Source organism: Cladophialophora bantiana (assembly GCF_000835475.1).
Source record: "Cladophialophora bantiana CBS 173.52 unplaced genomic scaffold supercont1.2, whole genome shotgun sequence".
Taxonomy (NCBI): Eukaryota; Fungi; Ascomycota; class Eurotiomycetes; order Chaetothyriales; family Herpotrichiellaceae; genus Cladophialophora; species Cladophialophora bantiana.
Genome location: NW_015971576.1, coordinates 524,760 through 545,095, shown reverse-complemented (window position 1 = coordinate 545,095; position 20,336 = coordinate 524,760). Strand labels below are relative to the sequence as shown.

General features: G+C 52.4%; 9 protein-coding genes across 9 annotated transcripts; 5 read left to right on the top strand and 4 right to left on the bottom strand.

Annotated features, from left to right (window-relative positions):
• Nucleotides 1-658: 658 nt before the first annotated feature.
• On the top strand, nucleotides 659-1,898 carry Z519_01206 (uncharacterized protein; the record flags this gene model as incomplete). The annotated part of the gene is made up of 2 exons (XM_016758963.1): nucleotides 659-779; nucleotides 850-1,898. The coding sequence occupies 2 exons, from the start codon at nucleotides 659-661 to the stop codon at nucleotides 1,896-1,898; spliced, it is 1,170 nt and encodes a 389-aa protein (XP_016624291.1).
• Nucleotides 1,899-2,341: 443 nt separating this feature from the next.
• On the bottom strand, nucleotides 2,342-3,169 carry Z519_01205 (uncharacterized protein; the record flags this gene model as incomplete). The annotated part of the gene is made up of 2 exons (XM_016758962.1): nucleotides 2,342-2,773; nucleotides 2,828-3,169. 2 exons carry the CDS (start codon nucleotides 3,167-3,169, stop codon nucleotides 2,342-2,344), a joined length of 774 nt encoding a protein of 257 aa, XP_016624290.1.
• Nucleotides 3,170-5,368: 2,199 nt separating this feature from the next.
• Z519_01204 (uncharacterized protein) lies at nucleotides 5,369-6,001 on the top strand (the record flags this gene model as incomplete). Its single annotated transcript, XM_016758961.1, has 1 exon — nucleotides 5,369-6,001. The coding sequence occupies one exon, from the start codon at nucleotides 5,369-5,371 to the stop codon at nucleotides 5,999-6,001; it is 633 nt and encodes a 210-aa protein (XP_016624289.1).
• A 179-nt stretch (nucleotides 6,002-6,180) lies between these two features.
• Nucleotides 6,181-6,834, bottom strand: Z519_01203 (cyclin-dependent kinase regulatory subunit; the record flags this gene model as incomplete). Its single annotated transcript, XM_016758960.1, has 4 exons — nucleotides 6,181-6,361; nucleotides 6,427-6,485; nucleotides 6,536-6,680; nucleotides 6,728-6,834. 4 exons carry the CDS (start codon nucleotides 6,832-6,834, stop codon nucleotides 6,181-6,183), a joined length of 492 nt encoding a protein of 163 aa, XP_016624288.1.
• Nucleotides 6,835-7,652: 818 nt separating this feature from the next.
• On the top strand, nucleotides 7,653-10,037 carry Z519_01202 (uncharacterized protein; the record flags this gene model as incomplete). The annotated part of the gene is made up of 5 exons (XM_016758959.1): nucleotides 7,653-7,739; nucleotides 7,964-8,580; nucleotides 8,643-8,856; nucleotides 8,933-9,545; nucleotides 9,625-10,037. 5 exons carry the CDS (start codon nucleotides 7,653-7,655, stop codon nucleotides 10,035-10,037), a joined length of 1,944 nt encoding a protein of 647 aa, XP_016624287.1.
• A 436-nt stretch (nucleotides 10,038-10,473) lies between these two features.
• On the bottom strand, nucleotides 10,474-11,661 carry Z519_01201 (uncharacterized protein; the record flags this gene model as incomplete). The annotated part of the gene is made up of 1 exon (XM_016758958.1): nucleotides 10,474-11,661. The coding sequence occupies one exon, from the start codon at nucleotides 11,659-11,661 to the stop codon at nucleotides 10,474-10,476; it is 1,188 nt and encodes a 395-aa protein (XP_016624286.1).
• Nucleotides 11,662-12,096: 435 nt separating this feature from the next.
• Nucleotides 12,097-13,521, top strand: Z519_01200 (uncharacterized protein; the record flags this gene model as incomplete). Its single annotated transcript, XM_016758957.1, has 1 exon — nucleotides 12,097-13,521. One exon carries the CDS (start codon nucleotides 12,097-12,099, stop codon nucleotides 13,519-13,521), a length of 1,425 nt encoding a protein of 474 aa, XP_016624285.1.
• A 308-nt stretch (nucleotides 13,522-13,829) lies between these two features.
• Z519_01199 (uncharacterized protein) lies at nucleotides 13,830-15,095 on the top strand (the record flags this gene model as incomplete). Its single annotated transcript, XM_016758956.1, has 1 exon — nucleotides 13,830-15,095. The coding sequence occupies one exon, from the start codon at nucleotides 13,830-13,832 to the stop codon at nucleotides 15,093-15,095; it is 1,266 nt and encodes a 421-aa protein (XP_016624284.1).
• Nucleotides 15,096-15,775: 680 nt separating this feature from the next.
• Nucleotides 15,776-20,154, bottom strand: Z519_01198 (hsp75-like protein; the record flags this gene model as incomplete). Its single annotated transcript, XM_016758955.1, has 11 exons — nucleotides 15,776-16,171; nucleotides 16,300-16,853; nucleotides 16,912-17,054; nucleotides 17,818-18,337; nucleotides 18,379-18,416; nucleotides 18,576-18,784; nucleotides 18,823-19,539; nucleotides 19,599-19,764; nucleotides 19,816-19,942; nucleotides 20,002-20,052; nucleotides 20,112-20,154. The coding sequence occupies 11 exons, from the start codon at nucleotides 20,152-20,154 to the stop codon at nucleotides 15,776-15,778; spliced, it is 2,964 nt and encodes a 987-aa protein (XP_016624283.1).
• Nucleotides 20,155-20,336: the final 182 nt, after the last annotated feature.

Below are 20,336 nucleotides of genomic sequence, written 5' to 3'. Positions count from 1 at the left end.
CGAAAACCAAGCCTTTGAAGGCCACCTGGCGACGTCCGAGACCGAGCAGATTTGAACCGGTGATTTACCATCTCTGCACTGTGTGGCCGGCTGAACACCTAGATATTCAGCTGATGACTGCAGTTTCGTATTCACAGAATGGGTATTCTCAGACTCGGCGTATTCTTGTCGGAGAGGCCACTTAGCTTGGAGGCCGCAGCTACCTACCTAGGTACCCAAGGCCTCCAGAACTGGCTTTCAGCCGGGCGAGCGTCCGTCATTCTCATCCGGTAGTTGTCCATGGTCTGAATTCGCTGTGTTGCTTGGGTGCGGCCGACTGCGCCTGTCCGCCAATAGAATACCCTGCCTTCATGATTGAAGAACGCAGCGTGCCGAGTCGCACATTTGCCCCTGGCAAATATATCCGTTTCGTGTGTTCAACCTTCCAGCAGCTGCCTTCCTATGTACAAGGAGAGGAAGAAAACGGCGAAAAATATCAGCTCACAGAATGGTTTTTATGTCCCGTAAAAGCGGCGCGAATCTTTAGACTTTGAGACGTCTGCGGCTTTCACGTGATCACAATTTTCAATGCGGAAGTTGAGCTTCTTGCACTCTTGTCCACCGACCTTATCCTCACCTCGCTGTCGCCATTCCAGAGATCTTTCTCTCTTGGCCCCCCATGGAGCAAGTCTGTGCACGATGTGCGAGACTCGGCCTCAGGCCAAGATCTACTGTTTCGTCAGCTCCGCTGGCCATCAATGCTAGAGGATTTTCCAGCTCAAGAGTCTCATGTGATGAAGGTAATACTCACATTCCTCACCTAAGGCTAGTCGTTCGAGGACATGGCCGACTGACCTTAACATTGCTTAGGTGACCAAAAGCCATCTCGCTGGCCAAGTGGCAGACCTCTATCTGGTCCCTCCCTACGCGGCGCGCTTGACAGAAACACCGCGAGTGGTTCGGCTGCTCGACCACAATCACGGCCAGCAGGAACAATCCTGCGACGAACAGCTACACCACGAATACAAAACCCTGGACCAGCCGGGACAGCTACTCGAAGTGGGACAGCTACTGGAGCAGGAGCAGGAGCAGGTTCTCGCGCGCCACTACCGCCCGGCCGCCTTCTACAACGCACTGGAGCGCCGCGTCAAAGCCAACAGCCTGTAGCTCGACGAACGGCTGGGCGAGGCCAACAACCCCTACAGGCGCAACGACGAGATCAGCCCAGATCCTCTGCAGCGACTGGCAAGCACACCGACCGGCGAGTCCGCCGCCTCGTCGAGAAGACCAAAACTTCCCTTGCCGAAGAAGAAGATTCGTCTGCGCTCGCCGCCGAAGACCTCCCCAGCCGCGTTGAGCACTACATCAACACAATCGTGGACCCACCCGTCAACCCGACGACCGAACTCCCTCACGTACCCGGTAAGGATCTCTCCGTCTCTGAATTGCGCAAGGATTGGCCAAACACACCACTCTCCAACTCCGGGTTAGTGGAGAGTGTGCAACAAAGGATCGAGTGGCTCGCACATCGAATTCCGCATGGATATCAGACACCGGGACAATTGGCGGAATGGTACACCAAGGGGTATTTCACGCGCTTCGAATCCGAGTCGGAGAAGGAAGAGGTCTTGAAACTTGCGCAGGAAATGGCCAGGGCGGAGGCGGATAAGGAGACCGAGAAGACAAACGTCGAAGTCCAGCCCAAGGACATGGAGTTTGATGACGTGGTTACCCGCGCGGCCGAGCGCAAGGGCCTCGCGGATACCTACGTGCGTGGCGTATATCCCGAAGTCAAGAAGCAGAAGATGCCGTTTTTGGACCAGATCGTGCGCAATCTGAACAACAACGCGACGTTTCCCCATGGCAAGACCGAGCAGTTTATGCAGACGGTGCAGAGGGTTATCGTGTCGCGTGCGTAGGATGGTGGGCGAGCTTAGAAGACGACTGAAAAGTCAAGTGCACAAAACATACCTGTGGGAGAGTGGTGTAGAAGAAACTGGATCGGGATTGTTGATTTGGCATTCAACGTACGTCTCTGAGCTAGATACAATGTACCAAACTTTCTTCAATGCCCTAAATGTCATTAGCGATGCCACAGAAAACCTCCATGGATCATGACCATCAATGTAACAACAAAAGAATGACCGTACACGAAAACGAAAGACGAAAGTGCTACTCCACCTCCATGACCAGCACGTCGATATTCAGGCCTCCCTCCCTCCCTTTCCTAGCTTGATTCTCTTTGCTATTGTCAAGTTGCACGAGTCCTTTGCCAATCAACACGGCCAAAGCAAGTCTCGAAATGCATGAGAAGTCCTTTTTTCCCGACTGTCCTGAGACGGGAGAGTGCAATGCCCCTACGCTAACACATCGCGTCATTGCCATATCTTAAGCCCGACCCCAATGCTGGTCGACAGACACCATTGATGAGAATCTGGTATCGACATAGCGGACAGCGTGAGCGGCTCTCGCGAATCAACCAGACGATCAGGCACCATCTGTGGAACTGATGATTGCAAGGTAAATTGTAGACGTATTCCGCTTTGCCAATGGCCTCCACCTGACAAATGGCACAATCATGCCCCATATCTTGCTGATCATCGGTAGCGTCTCCGCCAGGTGCTTTGAATGCAACCAGTGGACACTGTTTCATGGCGTGTTCTTCCGCGTCGAATATGCAAGCTTCTTGGACCTCGAGAAAGCGGTACTGTTCCAGCATGAAGAGACCAAGAAAGTACACTGCGGGCAGGATATTTCCATTCATGGTGGTTGAAGTGATCCATAGGACATGCATCTAAATAGCCCAAGTCACTAAGATGCCGTAGTTGACAACCTCACAGGTTGTCACTGCCGTGGGTCTCCATTGCGAAGTAAACTGAGGGACCTGGACGGTATCGACCGTGGTGCACCAGTTAAGTCTCTTTATGTCGTTCGCGGCAATCGTGGTAAGTACGGGCGCCAGATTGATGAATTTGAGGTAGATCTGAGTATGATCACTCAGCTTGTGGTTGTCTGCGGAGAGCCGAAGCTCGTCGAACGCTTTGCACAGGACGTCGATTTTGCGAACCAAGGAATGAAGATGATAACGAATGGCATAGTCTGTCAGGCCTTTGGTTTTCGCGGTGATGCCAGGTGATATGCACAGAGAGAGCGCAGACAGACGAACATGTTCCATCATGGCCGCAACCATGTTGGATTGTCTGGAGAGAAAGCTGGCGGAGATGGAGACGAGGGGAGCCTAAAAAAAGAGATTTAAAACTGAGAAGATAGTAACGGATTAAAATGCAACAAAAGTATTAGAGATACGACCGTTAAACGATGCGAAAGAGGCTCAGGAGAAGACCAAAGGGAGATGAACGTACTCACTACGAAAGACATCTCTTCATTTACGAGGAAGGAGCCCTCCAGCTTCAATAGTAGCTGGAATTCATAGCGGCCTCCCTGGGATATTGAAGAGACTATAGTACAACCAGTTTTGCTTGGTCGGACGGCAGAACACTGGCAAGAGAACAGGTAAGACAAATTGGCGAATTGATTTCAAGAATCAAGACTGCAGATCCTCCTTCAGGTTCCATTTTGTGGTCGCCCATCCTAAACCCATCCTATCACCCTCTCCTGCATCCTCCACGCCGTGTATCATCACTAACCTGGCATTCTAGCAGAGATCCTCTGCCCCATTGTCTGGATGCCGACGGCCTTTTCCCCAACGCTGTATTGTCACCAGACGTATCCCTCTGTACCTTGCCTTTTTCCTGGCTAGCTGGATTCGCTGAAAACGCTTCATGACTGACTCGGTTTGGTTCCCTCCAATTTCCTCTCGTTGGCCAATGAGTGCCTTTTTTGGTCTTGCCCTGTTCTTGCCTGCTACAACATGGTCTGATCGACGCTTTGCTTCATTCTCCTTCTTCGCCCGATCGACTTTGGAAGTACGCACAGGCTCGTGACACACAGGGCACTGACCAACATTGTCAAGAAAGGCCGCCGCACACGACAAATGGAACCAGTGAAACTTGCTGCAAGGCAAGAATAGCAGTGTTTCGTGACAAGCCACATGCCTGGAACAGAGCATGCAATATGAACCCTCCTTTCCAGCAGCACCAGCCTCCTGAGCCCATTTTTGGAAATCAGCATTCTTGCGAAAACGCCTCCGGGATCTTAAGCGAAGGGGTATCACAGCGACAAGTGCCTCCCTACGCATGACCTGTGGGAGATTCTCGCGGATGTTCGCGTCCAATCTCTTGAGCATGGCCCCCAGGACCCGGAAAAGATATGCAAGCTGCTGCCAAACACCTGTAGGTGGATTAGCTGAAGTCAACAGCCACGAGAAAAAGACGACAAAGCCATACTCTGGATACCCAGGTGCCTTACAATCCGGCCGGTCACCATTGAGCAAGCCAGGACCGCGAACAGGGTAAAGTGAAAGTAAATAATTTTGCCCATTCTCCAAAGAAAGTGGACAGCCTTTGAAAAGATTCGGTGACCGGGTTGGATTCTATTTGTGATTAAATACCGATTCAACAACTTGAGGTTAAGGCAGAAGTGGTGGAAGACTTCGACGAAGCACTCGAGGTAGGCTCCGAGCCGATTTTGCAGGAACGTCCAAGGGGTGCGGGCCATGATCCCAGCGAGATCGAGCGAGAAGATGAGGATGCCCCGCGGAGAGCCGAACAGGCAAAGGGAGACAAACACAATGCAGGCCTGGATCCAGGTGGCCCACCAGCGGGTGAGAGGCACCCGAGGCGCCATTGTGGTGAACTAAGATGCCTTCAACAGGCAATTTTCCCTGGGAGACGAATGAAATGGTAAATCTGTAGATAAGAGAATGCAGACCTCTTGAGATATAATGTTTGACGGGCTGATGATCAAGATATATTGAATATGAGATCAAGCCGGCGGACCTTTAGATCCTGCAGTTTGAAGGACGCAAGTGCCATGTTCAACCGCTGTGCATAGCAGCACTTTGGAAGTTGCAACCGGCGCAAGAGAGTTGACATCGACGACATCATTGTGAGTGATCGAGCAGTGAGTTGGTTCAGAAGGCGCGCCCACAAGTCCAAAGTGCGACGGTGGTCCTTCTCTGGCCATGAAATGCTCATATATATATGTGTGTGTGTGGGAGTAAGGAGAACGATCCCTAGGTCGTGGACTTGAAGTTGGGAAGGCAAAGAAACTCACCCCTGGAGCCCTTGGAGCCTATCGCTATCGCCATGGCCACGTGATACGCGTCTCCTTGGTGCCTCCTCATCCCTGTCTGGATGACGGAATCGCCATCCTTTTGCATGTGAACAACGATCACCGTCCGCACAATCTCAGGTTTCCAGCAGCGTATATAGAAGACACATCACTAACACTGGGCTATCTTTGGAAAAGAATATCATAGACTCCCCAAATGGCTCTTCCGCCAAAATTCTCTGGCCAGCTCCTGGCCTCGGCCTCCAGCAACGAAGCGAAGCACACCATTGAACTCTACCTGGATTATGTCTGCCCCTTCTCCGCGAGGATGTTCAAGACGTTCTACAAGAGTGTTGCACCTGTCATTGAGAGGAAGTACACCAACCCTGGCGTCCGCGTCATCCTCCGCCAACAGATTCAACCATGGCATCCTTCTTCCACTCTGGTTCACGAAGCTGGTGCTGCCGTTCTGAAAACCGCTCCTGGCTCCTTCTGGGCATTTTCCGAGAAACTGTTTGAGCAACAAAAGGATTATTTCGACGTCAACGTGGTGAACGAGAGTCGAAATGACACGTACAAAAGACTTGCCAAGCTGGCCGGCTCCGTGGACGGTGTTGACGAGAAGACCATTCTGGACTTGTTGCTGGTACCTGACAAGCCAGACAAGGATGGCGGACTCAATATTGGGAACAAGGTCACTGACGATGTGAAGTTCATGGTCAAGGCAAACAGAGTTACTGGTGTCCATGTAACACCGACCGTCTTGTTCAATGGCGTAGAGGAACGCAGCATCAGTTCAGGTTGGACATTAGAGCAGTGGGAGGAGTGGCTGCAAAAGAACGCGAGCTGAAGGAGAGAGGCCAGACCAACAAAGACTCAATGCGGTTGTGACTTGACGACCAAAGGACGCGTGGAGATGAGGATAAGTAGAGTGCAAGTACAACATCCATTCTTTCTGGGTTTGAGCTGAAGCGGTGGTGGAACTGATGAGGCTATGCTAAACCTGATGGACCACCAACATCTTTGTGCTTAAATTCTTTGGCCGTCGCGGGATCCATTCATCAAGACATACACAAACTGGTAGTAAGCACGCTCGCTGAATGCACATTTGAACCCGGTTCCTGTGTTTCCGGAGAAAACGCCCTCCCAATGCTGCGCTAGTCGGAGAAGTGATTCGGGTGAAATTGTTCCAAGATCAATGAGTAGGAGGCTGGTATCCAATTGGTCGTCTACAGATGTCAGCACCTGGACAGATGAAAATTTTGCCCGACTTACTTGAACAGGAGGATATGCGGTTCTGGCTCGTGGACTTCATAGTGCTCCCATCCTAGACTCTTCATGATGCTCAGCCAAAATGTCACACGTACAAGACTGTCTCAAATACCTGTGTAATACCCAATCCTCTCCATTCTTCTTCCCATAGCAATTTCAAAGTGCCCTTCGAGTCATCAAAGTAGTCTCTCGGGATGACCTTCAACATGGCCTTCGGCAGTTGCACATGACGGTATTCGAATTCGCTGTCAGAGTATCTGGCGCATATCAGCCGGGGAACAATCCAAAAATTTGCCGTACACACCTCGCCGAGTATCCAATACTGTCAATGAATTCCTCCAGGCGCGCTCTTTCGGACTCAAGCAATAACCTGGGCTTCTTGTTCCGCCTAGTCACATCGATGTCGGTCATGGCGGGGGTGTGCGCAACGCAAGCAGTAATGCAGACTTCACCGGCCGACCACTTCTGACTCCGGAGACGCGATAAGGAATGGTGTGCTGGCGGCGGGCGGTACAAACGGGCGCGGTGCTCGGGCAGCTGCGGACAGGATTCGCGGAATGGTCTCGTGCTCTGGGTATGCAAGGGGTGTATCACGCGCAAGGAGAACGGGTAGATGACAGCCGGACGGAGCTGTGGAATGTGTCGCTGTGAGTGTTCGACTCGGAGAAGGCCGTTTCAAACCGGACTCTGGCGAGGGGTCGAAGCAGAAGATTGCGATCTGCCTCTGTGTTTGAAGTGGATAGTCCCAGAGGCTCGCCGAAGTAAACAGAGACCAGGGAGCCAAAAGCAAAGGCTGGCCAATGGGCTGGCCTATGGGAGAAGGTGCGGCTGCCAAGACGAGTCGGACAAACCAAGTGTGCCCGGTGAGCCAACTTCGGATCAGGCCGAGCACTTACCTAATAATCCGTTTGGGAAGCAAGTGTCACGTGTGCTGGGATTTCGCCCTTCGCTGAGAGACACCCGTCTTGCCCGTTCAGACGCTTGCGTGTGTCGCGTCCCCGTTGAGATTCTGTCACCCCCCAAAAAGACTGAACTCAAGGGCGAGCGATGGCAGTCTCGCCAGAGCGCATGCAACTCCCACTCCATTGAATGCTTTCGCAAGGGCCTCCTTTGCACTCATCGTCTCCCCAGCACCGTCTTCCTGCATTTTGCACCTGAATCCTGATGGTGGCCCCTCCTGCGCCCGCTTCCCTCGCCCAATCTCGAAACCTTGGTGAGCCCGCGAAATCATGAGCTCGAAGCGCAGAAGCGGCCCTGCAAGCGACCCCGACGACTTTCTAGCCACGCCTGATCCCAAGCGACGCAAGCGGAGCGACGTAAGTATTAAAATAATCCTCTCTCACTCGCCCAACTCCCAACTTCCACTTACCACCAATGCACTTCTCGACCGTGCGCAGAGCAGCGGTACCCCCGCCTCGTGCACCTCACGATGCGTGCAATGCCGCCTGCACTTGAGTTGACCGCAGTGCAGCACCGCATCGACCGCGTTCGCAGTGTTTGATGCATCTCGGCCGGGTTTCGCTAATCCAGCTGTCTCTAGGAAACCCATTTCCCTGAGGCTGAAACTCGAGAGACCACCACAGAGATTGGCTTGAGACTCGTAAGGCAATTGAAGAAGTCGCAAGACAAGAATGGCCGCAATGTCGCTATTCATTTCCTGGACCTGCCCAGCAGGGCCGAGTATCCCGACTATTATCAGCAGACTGCCATGCCCCTTTCCCTCAACATGATAGAGCAGCGGCTGGAGAATTTTGAGTATGAAAACCTGGAGAGCTTGGAGTCTGACTTGAAGAGAATGGTGCAAAATGCAAAGGACTACAACAATAGTCGATCTGCAATCTTTGAAGATGCGGAGCGCATACGCAAGGCTTTGTCCAATTTCATGCCAAAGCACAATCCAGCGTATCTGCGTCCAGACTACCGCGCTTACCCAACTCCCATCCCGCAAGAGCTGCTTGACCAGGTTCGACATCAATCGATCTCGTCAGAAGGAACCATGGCTCCGGAGAGGGTCAAGTTGGTGTTCCCAAATCCTGCGGCGCGGCGACGTCAAAGTCAGGCAACTCCATCCACCGACACCCTTGCTGAGACAAGAGAGGAAGTACGGCAAGAGCAGTTGAAGTTTTTGCAGGAGTTGTCGGAGCAGGAAGATGCAATGTAACTCACCCTATCGAACCTCTGCTGGTCGTGACCACAACAGACTGACATGTGTCGCATAGCAATTTTGAGGAAAAGGTCTCCAAGAAGGATTATCCTGACTATTACAAATGGATAAAGAAGCCGACGTCTATTTCCGATGTACGGGCTTTGGTAGAGAAAGACGCGATCCAAGATTGGGACGCTTTGGCGAAAGAGGTGCGACTCATCTGGGACAATGCAAAAGATTACAATCAGGAAGAGTCCGACATCTACCTGATGGCAGAAAAACTCGAGGTTTGTTTATCCGAACGCGCGTGAAGACAGCGATAACGTGACCACACGTGCTGATACTGTATTCATTTCTTCACAGGCCTGGTCAGAGTCCAAGATGCAGTCGCTTGGTGCTCAACCGCGTCGCAATCTCAAACTTTCATTGTCACAACCAAAGCCGAAGGCCCTGCGATTGACGATGGGTTCATCCACGCCTACGCGAAGCCTGGTCGGCGGTACCATCGACAGCGAATCTCTCCGGCGACAGAAGGAAGAAATGGGTCAAGCCTTGAGTAAAGTGCGGAGGGCGAGTTCCAAGTCCACGCAGGTCAATGGATCAACCCCAGTGCCTTCGAGTGCTGTCCCCAGTGTTCGTCGAAGCGCATCACTGGCCACAACTACTGAGCGAGCTGACACGACGACGGCCGAGGCCAAAGTCAATGGGACAACAAGCACTCCAGAACCTCAGGAAGATGCGAGAGCTTCACCACCTCCTGCGCAAACTCCAGCACAGCAGCTGCCTACGCCTGTCCAAGAAGTCGACGTAGATATCGCGAATTCATTGCCAGTCACGAATGGAACCGGTCACATCGAGCCCTCTGCACGGCAACAACCCAGCCCACCGACGGCCGCAAATCCAATGGTCTCTAGTCAGAATTACTTGAACCAATCTGTCATTCCAATGGAGCGACGGTATCGCGACCCTGGCAGAGGTAAGTCCTATCTTCCCCTTCATCCTGAGCTTTTCATCAGCATGAGTTGGCTAACACTGAGTCTTCGCTACCCTCTCAGGCTGGGACTTTGTCCTGCTCGGCTCCGTGACATTCATGACCAACCCTTCTTTGCCAAACGACCCACGCTGGAAGCTAGTTCGCTATGGCTCGGCCATCAAGACCCAAACGAGTGGTTTCATTGCCCTGCCTGCTCACTACCGCGACCTGCGCATTATCCCCAACACCACTCCCGAACTGGCCCGTCGTCGGCGTCATCGCATCTTTTTCATGCACAACTCCACCGTCTACAGAGAAGGCAACAGTAATCATGTGGAGGGGGCGTTCGAGGTTAGGCTTGTTCCAGGGGAGAATGTCCTTGTCGTGGAGGTGTTGGCAGATCTCAGAGATGGAGAGAAGAAGGAGTATGCGCCGAGTCAGCTGCAGTTCGATTTCGAGAGGTCCACCTTGATTGTACATCTCAACACGGCCTAAAAATATGGGAAGGTTGGTTTGCAATGAGATTAGGAAACATTTCTCTTGGTGCAAATGGCCTAAAAAAAGAACTGGAGGGGGGGTGGCCTGTTTTTCGTCCGAAGAAGCACACAGCACATGCATGGGATTGCATTGTAGTATGTGGTTTCTAGGACTTCAATGCCTGTACGGAGTATGTCTTAACAAATCAATGAAATTGCGAGTGGTTTGAACCGTGCGGTTCGAGTCCATGCAGTGGTAATCACAAGACGATACGCTTCATGTCGTAAGTTTTGATCGTACGGTTGATTCGTCTATACGGTGCCTTCGGCTGTGTGCAAGTTGGCTTGGTTCGCCCTTACCCTCGACTCAACCGAACTCCACCCCCCTTTTCCCCCGGGTTGCCATCTCATGGAAAAGGAGAAAATAACAAAACAGCAGCAGCCCCTATCCTATCCTACTTCGGAGCCCTGGGGCCCGCGACCCCAGCTCCAATCACACTGGGTAATTCCTCCGCTCCCATGCTGTATAACATGCCAATCGCGCCAGCGATTAACGCGGCCATGACTACGCCGAAACTCGCAAACAGGACAAACGGCACGGAGACGTCTTTCTTCTGGCACGCGTTTCCGCCCCATTTCACGGTCTTCTTTGTCCCGTCCTCGTTGACCCGGACGAGGGTGGACCCGCATCGGCATTTGTAGCAGTTGCTGTGGGCCTTGTAGCAGGAGCCATGGCCGGAGCAGGAATTTGTGGTGTTCTCACAAGCGGACAGCGAGGCGAAGCACGCAGGGATTACCGAGGGGAGTGTATAGTTTGAGGAAGTGTTGGCCGGTCTGATTGTGTCAAATTCAGAGACGGGGGAGGGGAGGTCGAGGCGTTCTTCTTCAGATTCCTGCGCTGCGCGGGCGGCTTGTTTGTGGCTGTGGGCCTTTTTCTTCTTGGGGATCTTGAGTTTGTTCGCCGGAGGAAGGAGGAGGAGTGTGGATTCGACGTTGTCGGTGGCGGAGAAGTGTTTGAGGATGCGGATCAAGGAGTTCAGCTGAGTCTTGACGCCCGACGGGTTGGTGGGCAGAAAACTGTGGAGGGAGAGAATGATCGGGATATTTGGGATTTCTGAAGCCGCTAGGCATCTTCCATTTTCGGCAGGATAAGTGAAGATGACCTCGACACCCTTGCTGTTGGGCGCATTGCGAGAGGGGGGAACTTCATACTCGCAGAGCCCGTCCTTCTCTTTGCGACTCCCGTCAAATACCGCCTTGAAATCGCTGAGCAGGTCCTTTGTTGGGTCTGAAATCCATAGATCAGGCATGGCGAGGTCAAAGTCCTTGATTTGCATATCAACCCCCGATATTCTGATGAACAGCTTTCCGGGCGCATCCTTGGGATGGCCCTCTCCAAACAGAGGTGCCTGATATCCTCCGTAGGTATTGAGGTCCTCAAGCAACATTGCGTCTGTGATGCCCAGGTACCGATCAGCGGTAAGGGCTCTTCTTCTCGCGATAATGGCGCTAGCCATTTCTGAGTCGATCATGCCCGTAGACGGGGTGGTGATGGAGCGATCAATGGTGAAGAGGTATGCGCCTTGGGCAGCGACATACTGTGCGAGTGCTGCACAAGGCAGGAAGGCTGATAGGGGCTTCATAGTTACTATCGCCCGCTGAGCTCAATAGTGAGCCGTTGATTATAGCTGGCAGCAGTGCAGAGCAAGAAACATATTAGGGAGAGAGGGAGTAGAGGCACGGATAATTGTTTCGACCTGGGGAGCTAGTTGGACCTTCAAGACCCTTTCACGTGCAACACGCAAGCGTGCAGCGACCCCCTCCCAAGTCACAACTCCTCCGCTTGCGATATTTCGAGGCTGCCTTTCATCGGTGGACTGACATCCTTTGATTTCAACTTCTGCGATAACATATCTTTCCTTCCATTCCCTGCCCCCTTCTTCCGCTTATTGATTGGGGAGAAGGCATTGTGCATGGAGTCAATGCCATTGGGGACGGCCAACATCCACCATCCATCAATACCTTCTCGCTACAATGCGACCTACTGATGCCTCGACCTATCCCTCCCTGCCCTCCCCATGCTTCGGTATCTATTCCGTAGCCCGCGGAGCGTTCGCGTTCCCCTTCAAAATGGACCAGTCGATCTTCAACGGGTCGCAATAACCAGAAGATCTAAATCCACGTATGGGTTTTTGCCCACAAACCGCACGAGTCCATTGAATATAGCTAAGAACTACAGGCCTATCTTTTACCGACTCTTCACTACCATTGCGCTTACCTACTGCGTTGCTAAGACAATTAACTATGTCTATCCGGACACTGCGCATGGCTCCGGGCCCCAAGTTGAATCTGTCAAGAAGACGCGCGAATCTCAAGGCCGGTCAAGATCGTGGCAAGAGCACTGGGACAAAGCCAATACCAATGGCTCGACAAACCAACCGGAAGTTATCCACTTGATGTTGCCGATTTGGATCCGCCGGACCAAGCCCTCGCCATGGGAGCCTGATGATCCAACCTGGAAGTCGATCCAGTCTCTCCACGCAGATACCAAACGCCTGCGTGAAATCACACGGGCGATCCAAGAATCTCTGAAACGGGAGGTGGTGAAAAAGTACGGTCGTGTTTTACTGGAGCTCGGCGGCAAGTTTGCTTTTCACGCTGGATGGAGACTGGCTCCACCTTTATATGCTCCCACAACTTATGAGGTCCCATGCATCTTCTTAGAGCCCGGCACGATCAACTATGGCTGGAGGCAGCTGCCAAATAGCGTGGGAGGGAAGATGGATCGTGTCTTTCATCCCATTGTGCTTGCTAAGGCCTTTTTCTATGGGTTTAGAGAATTTGCCTGGGCTTCGTATCTGATCACCAAGGCTCGACTGATTGATCAGCTCAACTCTCTCGGCGCCACCGTCAAAGACCCCTCCACGCCGCAGAATCCTCTCAGTGAAGATGAGAAGGCTCACAGGCGGCTGAGTTTTGGAAAAATATCTGAAAAGGACAAAACGTTCTGGCTTCCTTTTCTTCGCGGCGAATATGGTGAGCATGACTCAAGACGCGCCTACCGTGACCTTGTCAAGTCCATGACCTACCAAGGTGCAATCGAATCAGGATGCGCCGTGTTCCGAGCCTATTGGATTCATGGGCAGGAAAAGATCATGCAGTCGTACACTCGAGATAGCGTCCTTATGGTTGGAGAGATTGCCTTTGTGGGAGACAGAGGCACACTGTTTGTACATGCTGTGGCGGTATACTCCCCCGAGACCGACTCGCTCATTGGACCACCTATCCTCAAGCATGCGTACGTGGTCCCGGACAGAGAGAAGTGGGTGGAGGAGAAGGGCCCCAAACCTGATGAGAACGACTTGCTGCAAACTGAAAGACAGGAACAGACAAAATTGATTGCTCGAGAGGCTCTGAAACCATCAACAGAACCAGGCGAGGCGCAGAGGACGGGGAAGCCTCCTTCCGCCGAGGAAAATCAGGAGAAGAATGGTGAGAAGTGATTTGATATGCAACTGCTTTGGACACAGCGTAAGGCGTTACCCAGGATCTGCAGTGTAGGACAGCCTGCAAGTGCTCTGGGCTGGTGCCCTGGCCATGACTTTGACGACTTGACTTGCAAAGTATTAACCACGGAGGCTGCTAGAATGTGTTTGATGCCAAGTCGCTGCCTGTTCAAGTGAAGTGCTAGTAGTGACTTCTTCTCCTCTTGACTGCGGCGACTTCAGACCGATCACCAAACGCTAACATTGACCTCGGTCTTCGCAAACAGCAAGTCTCCCGAACACGTGCCACCAAAAGCCCTCTTACAATGCTGGGACACAGCCTCGGATCGAGCCTTGTCTCTATCTCTCTGTACTTCATCCTCAACCTCCTCGTCACCGTCACGAACAAGCAAATCTTGTCACAGGCATCATGCCCCTGGCTTCTCACCGCATCCCATGCGCTCACCACGTTCATAACCACGGCAGCGATTTTGCGCCTGCAGAAGCCCAAACTCACTTGGACCACTACGGCCACCTCTACATCTCTTTCACATTCTTTGATCCGAGAGAGACGCCTTGGTGATGACAACGATGAGACTGAACAAAGACGCCGAAATGGAGATGAGACCAGCGCCAGTCTGCTTGTGCACTTGCGGTTCCTGCTTCCCTTCTCTCTGCTTTACACCCTGAACATTGCTTTGTCCAACTTGGCCCTGGGCTTGGTCACTCTGACTATGCACCAAACCATTCGCGCCGTGGCTCCAGTCATCACTGTCCTGATCTCAATCGTCTGGCTTGGAAGATCTTGGCGAGAATATCCCTCAGGAGCGTACGGAGCCATCGGTCTCACGATATGGGGTGTGATTATTGCAACCCACGCTACATCCTCTGCCGGAGCCAGCGACAGGAATGTTCTGGGCTCGGCAACGACAACGACAACGGCATTTGGGTTCGGGATAACATTGCTCAGCGCCGTCTTGGCCGTGGTGAAAACGATTCTTACAAACGAGTTGCAGCGACCACCTCGCACCAGCCGATGGGGACTAGGTCTGCCCTCAACGAGGCTTGTGCAATATCTTGCTCTTTACGCTGTGATTCAGACGCTGCTGCTTGCCAGCTGGACCGGCGAAATCAAGGGTCTATTAACATCCGACACGGAAGTGGCACCCCCGACGCTAGGACTAAACCTGAGCAGTCGATCGCTTCAGATAAGATTGCCGTGGCCGTGGCTATGGCTCTTCAACGCCCTCGCCGCCTCGATGCTGAACCTTGCATCCTTCGAAGCGAACAAGCGGTGCGGACCCCTGAGCATGGCCATCGCCGCGAACATGAAACAGGTCGTCATCCTGCTGTTCCTTTTCATATGCTTCCGTCGCGACACTGCGATGCTGGAGATGTTGGGCGGAGAAAAGGAAAAGAAACAGGCAGGTGAGTTACGACAGTCAGAGACCATCGTCGTCCTCGGGTCCTTGATGACGGCCCTCGGGAGCATTTGGTACGCCTTTGTCTGTGTGCGGGTGAAAAAGAGGCAGCGGAGACGGTATCCAGTGGGAGATGATTGGGATTCTGACAGACGAGGCTGGAAGGGATAGAGGTTGCTGGAACACGACCTCATACCTACTTACGTACACAAGCAGTCCGAGAGCGCGGAAAAGGAACACTACGCAGCTGGTCTTTGAGTGAGAGGGAGGTTTCTTGGTTCGAGCAGGTCAGAGGAATCAACAAAACAACGCTAGGCGGCTGGTTCTTGCGAAGGGGATTTCCTTGGTTGGAGCAGATGAGAGGAACTGACAAGCCACGGCGCATTTCCTGTTCGACGCGAACTTCTCATGTCAATCGAAATCCCTACCTTGTTGGAAAGCTAGCTCCAAACACGGCGCAGCTTACTCGAAGGGAAATAAATCAATGGCAGAAGCGATACTTCATCTAGCCACTTTCTTTCCATTTCCATTTTGAAGTCTCCCGGGAGGGACGTTCGTCCAGTTTTACAAAGTGGAAGTGGCACACATGATACTTTTCTTTCCAAAGCCCATTGTTCCATGTCGCTTTTCGGCCCTTTTCCTGGTAAAATGTGCGTAGGATTCCTCGCCCAATTCTCCTTTTCCCGTAGGTTTCACAGGTGTAGTTACGTAAACACACCCACACGTCCCTCTCCATCCATCTTCTTCCCCTCTAGTCCACGCAACCTCGCAGACAGGGCCCTTCGTCAACTTCCACCTTGGGTAGCGCAGCGTCTCGTTCACCCACGATTTTCTTTCCCTCTTTTTGCTTTTCATCCCTCCAAAGCCTTCAAGCTCGCTTCATAAACCTTCTTGACCTCATCCTGGCCCTTCTTTACCACCTCCTCCATCTGCTTGTGCGCCTTTCGCAATTCGTCCACAATGACCAGTTTTCCCAACTCCATCTTCCGGAACCGCTTTTGCGCGTCGCTCCTCGCGTTCCGCACCTCTTGGGACGCACGTTCGAACATCTTTTTGGCCTCGGCGCGCGCGAGGTTGCGTGTCTCCGCTGTGATGGGCGGGACGGGCACGGTTATGAGTAAGTGGTTGGAGGAGGTCGGTGGGTTGGATTGAGAGACCGAGGTCGTGCCAGGAGTGTGAGGAGCGGTGGTTTGCGGGACGAGACTGTATGGACTTGCCAGCAGCGCTGATGCTATAGGCTTGACGTGCTATAATAAGAAAAGAAAAAGCTCGTCAGTACTGGGGTCTGGCTGGCACTGCGGAAAGGAACAGACAACCCAGCCCCATCGGCATCCAACGTGAAAGTAACAGCAAATACGGAAGCATAAGTACTCACGGCCTCTTCCGCACAGAATATCTGCACACTCCTTCCCCCCTTGGCAACGACACTCGCCAGATCTCCCACCTTGACCTTTTCCTTGTGCGGACTTCCTCTCCCCGTCTCCGCCCCCTTGACATTGATCTCCACGGGCAGCACCTCAATCATTTCCGGCGTGACTCTGCCCGCGTCTTTCGTCTTGACCAGCGCATCCTTTAGGCGCGAGACGGCCTTGGCGATCCCAGCCTCGAGCTCGGAGAAGTCGTAAGGATCGATTTCGCTGTCGCGGTTGCGCGTGGCTTTGTTGTCCGGGATGTGCACGGCATCTTTGTGTGTGAGGGAGTCGACGGACGGGGATTTTCTGGAGGATTTGGACGACGATGAGGATTTCTTGAGCAGTGATGGAGAGGTGGAGAAGGCTCTATTTGCCAATTGATGGGATTTTACGGAGACTGTCGACGGGAGTAGGCGTCTTGGTGGATAAGACTGAAGCAGTCGAGTTTGGCATTGGAGGCAGAGGGATCGCTGTGACGAGCGTGGCAGCCGATGCGAGGGGGGCAGTTGCTGGATGACTTGTGCCACATTTTTGCTTCGTGGAGGCATTTTCCCGGATATCTATACACGATTAACCAGGCTCAAAGTCCGTGAGAGTGGAGTTGTTTGGATTTCGCAGGGAAGTTCGTGCTCTGTTCCTACAAACTTCGAACTTGACGTTGGAGAAGCTGCAAGGTATGGTGACCCACTTGACGCGAAGGGATGGCAAGGCTACGAGGCTGCAGCCCTCAGGGGGTACCCTAGTCCATCTTTCAAAGCACGCAGAAAGAAACCCGTCCACACGATTCCCGCAAAGTCTTCCTGAACTTAGGGATATAAATCATACGCTTACTGATTTACGATTTACAGTCCGATGGGATATAAAAACTCAAATCTAAAGGGACGGCGTGTACATTCTATGGGGGAGTGACTAAGAATGCTACCATGCTACCTTCCAAATGTACGAGGCTAATTAAATGCCGTCGTGGTTGTGTTGTGCTTGGCAGATATGTTTCGAAGGAGCTTGGTTAAGGAATAGAGGTAGACCGATAACGCAAAATTGAAAGAGAGTCATCGTTCGTGGTAGAGCTACTCCCGAGAGATCAAACAGGGCGGTATTTGGAACCGTCGCAAACTACGCTCCAACGTAGATATAAAACTACATTCTTCGTACTGAAATTGTCTAAAAAGTATCGTTGCGGAAAAGGAAACAGTGTCTTCATTCTGATTTCGTGACGAAAACGAGATCGCCGCTCTATCTTAACACAAACTAAGGCAATAACATTTCCCTAGCCTTGTAGCGAGTCCGACCAGCAGATGCTAGTCTGATTGACCCGCCTGAGAACTATCCGAAAATGACGCCAGCCACATTTCTTTTGGATGCCATGCATAGTGTGATGAGGATGGGAGAAGTAGCACTCCAAGATCTTTTCGGGTCATTTGGTGCCTCGATCAAGAGTGTCTTGATACGTCCAAATGGTCGTCAACTAGAGGCCAGTCTACCTCGTGGCCATGGCCTTGGTCATAGCTCTCTTCAGAGCCAGCTCCTTCTTCTTCAAGTCATCTGGTGTGGAATCCTCCACCTCAAGTTGTTGCATAGCGTCGCTCAAAGCCTCCTCGATCTTGGCCTTGTTGCCACGCTTCATCTTCATCGACAATCCAGGGTCATTGATCAGCTCCTCCACACGACCGATGTAAGACTCGAGTTGCTGCTTAGCTTCGAATTTCTTGGTGAATGCCTCGTCGCTGGTCTTGAATTTGGCGGCGTCTTCGACCATCTTTTCGATTTCAGAGGTGGAAAGTTTGCCGACAGCATTAGAGATGGTGATGTTGGCGCTTCTGCCCGAAGATTTCTCGGTCGCGGTGACTTTTAGGATACCATTGACGTCGACCTCAAAGACAACTTCAAGAGCAGCCTCACCAGCTCTCATCGGCGGGATAGGAGCAAGCGTGAATTCACCCAGGGAGGTGTTGTCTTCGCAGTTTGTCCGCTCTCCTTGGTACACGGGGAATTGAACCTGAACTGATGTTAGCCTATGTCGAGGGGGAGGGCAGGAGAAACACATAAAGTTTGCTGGTTATCAACGACGGTAGTGAAGGTTCTATTGATAGATTAGCGATTGTAATGGCCACGGATGACACGCTGACGTAAATGAAAGATGCAGAAGCGATGGGTTGGCTGTACCGACAGCGTCGAAGTGTGGGGGAAGAACGCCATGCCAAGGGGGAGAATGCGTCCAAGGGATGAGGATGAAGACAACGGATAAACTTGCCTCTTCTTAATGCAGGGGACGGTCTGTCCACGAGGAACAACGGGAGCGAAAATGTTGCCTTCCATAGCCACCCCAAGAGAGAGGGGGACGACGTCAAGGAGGAGGAGGTCGGCAGTCTCGGCAGAGGTGGCCTTGCCGGATAGAATACCTGCCTGAACAGCGGCCCCGTAGGCAACGGCTTCGTCGGGGTTGATGCTCTATACAGAGTTAGCAGAAATCAAAACCAGCAAATGACATCACGTGCCTTTTCTAGCTTCTTGCCATCGAAGAAATCACTCAGCAGTTTCTGGATGCGAGGGATACGGGTTGAACCACCGACGAGCACAATCTCATCCACCTTTGACTTCTCAATAGCAGCGTCTTTCAGGACTTGTTGAACAGGCTCCAGAGTGCCGTTGAAGATCTTGGCATTGAGATCTTCAAAACGGGCGCGGGTGATTGTAGCATTGAAGTCCTCGCCGTCGAACAACGAATCAATTTCGACAGTAGCCTGTGTTCCGTTCGATAGCGTTCGCTTTGCGCGTTCGCAGGCCGTTCGAAGTCTTCGAAGGGCACGGGCATCCCCGGACAAGTCTTTCTTGGTCTTTCTTGTGAATTCCTTCTTGAAGTGTTCGAGGAGATTGGTGTCAAAGTCTTGACCACCCAAATGCGTATCTCCTGCGGTAGCCTTGACCGTGAAGACACCACCCTGGATGTTCAGCAGTGAAACATCGAATGTACCACCACCAAGGTCGTAGATGAGGACGTTTCGCTCCTTGTCTGATTTGCCGGACCCAAGACCATAGGCGATGGCGGCAGCGGTGGGTTCGTTGATGATACGGAGAACGTTGAGGCCAGCGATGGCACCGGCGTCCTTGGTGGCTTGTCGCTGGTTGTCGTTGAAATAAGCAGGCACGGTAATGACAGCCTTGGAGACTTTCTTGCCCAGTTTGGTCTCTGCAACTTCCTTCATCTGCGGCGCGAAGAATTAGTGGTTGACGGTGGTTCAGGCAGAAAGACGAGCGCCCTCACCTTCATAAGAACCATGGACGAGATTTCCTGTGGTGAGAAAGTCTTGGTCTCCCCCAAATATTGAACCTGCACCATGGGATTGCCACCCTGGTCAACGACCTTGAACGGCCATGATTCAATATCCTTCTTCACGGTCGGGTCATCAAATCGTCTTCCGATCAATCTCCTGCGCCACGGTTAAGAGGAACCCAGTATTTTCCAGGCAGATCGCACTGACTTGACATCAAAGACTGTGTTTTCCGGGTTCATTGCCGCCTGATTCTTTGCAGCCTCGCCAATGAGGCGCTCTTCGTCGGTGAAGGAGACGAACGAAGGAGTGGTGAAGCTACCCTGCTCATTGGCGACTGCGATGACGGTCAGTGTGTCACTTGGTTTCGCGGGTCGATGGCAAAGGCTGTCTTACTAATTTCGACATTTGTGCCTTCGTAGACGGCGACGCAGGAGTAAGTGGTACCTGATGGCTCTTTGTTAGAGGGCGCAGACGTCGGTGAGGGCGGGGAGCAAGCAACATACCCAGATCGATGCCGATGGCACCTTCGTAGACTTCGTCTGCCATGATGATTGGTACGAAAATGACTCCTCTTTGACCTACCCTGGCAGGAGTACACGAGAGCAAAGGCGAGACGTGGAGGTGTTGTAGGCAGAGGGCGGAATCAGCCTACAGCAAAGTCAACCCTTCGAGAACTTTTTAAGCCACGGACCACATAAATTTTCCAAAATTTTGGCCAAGAACTCGGT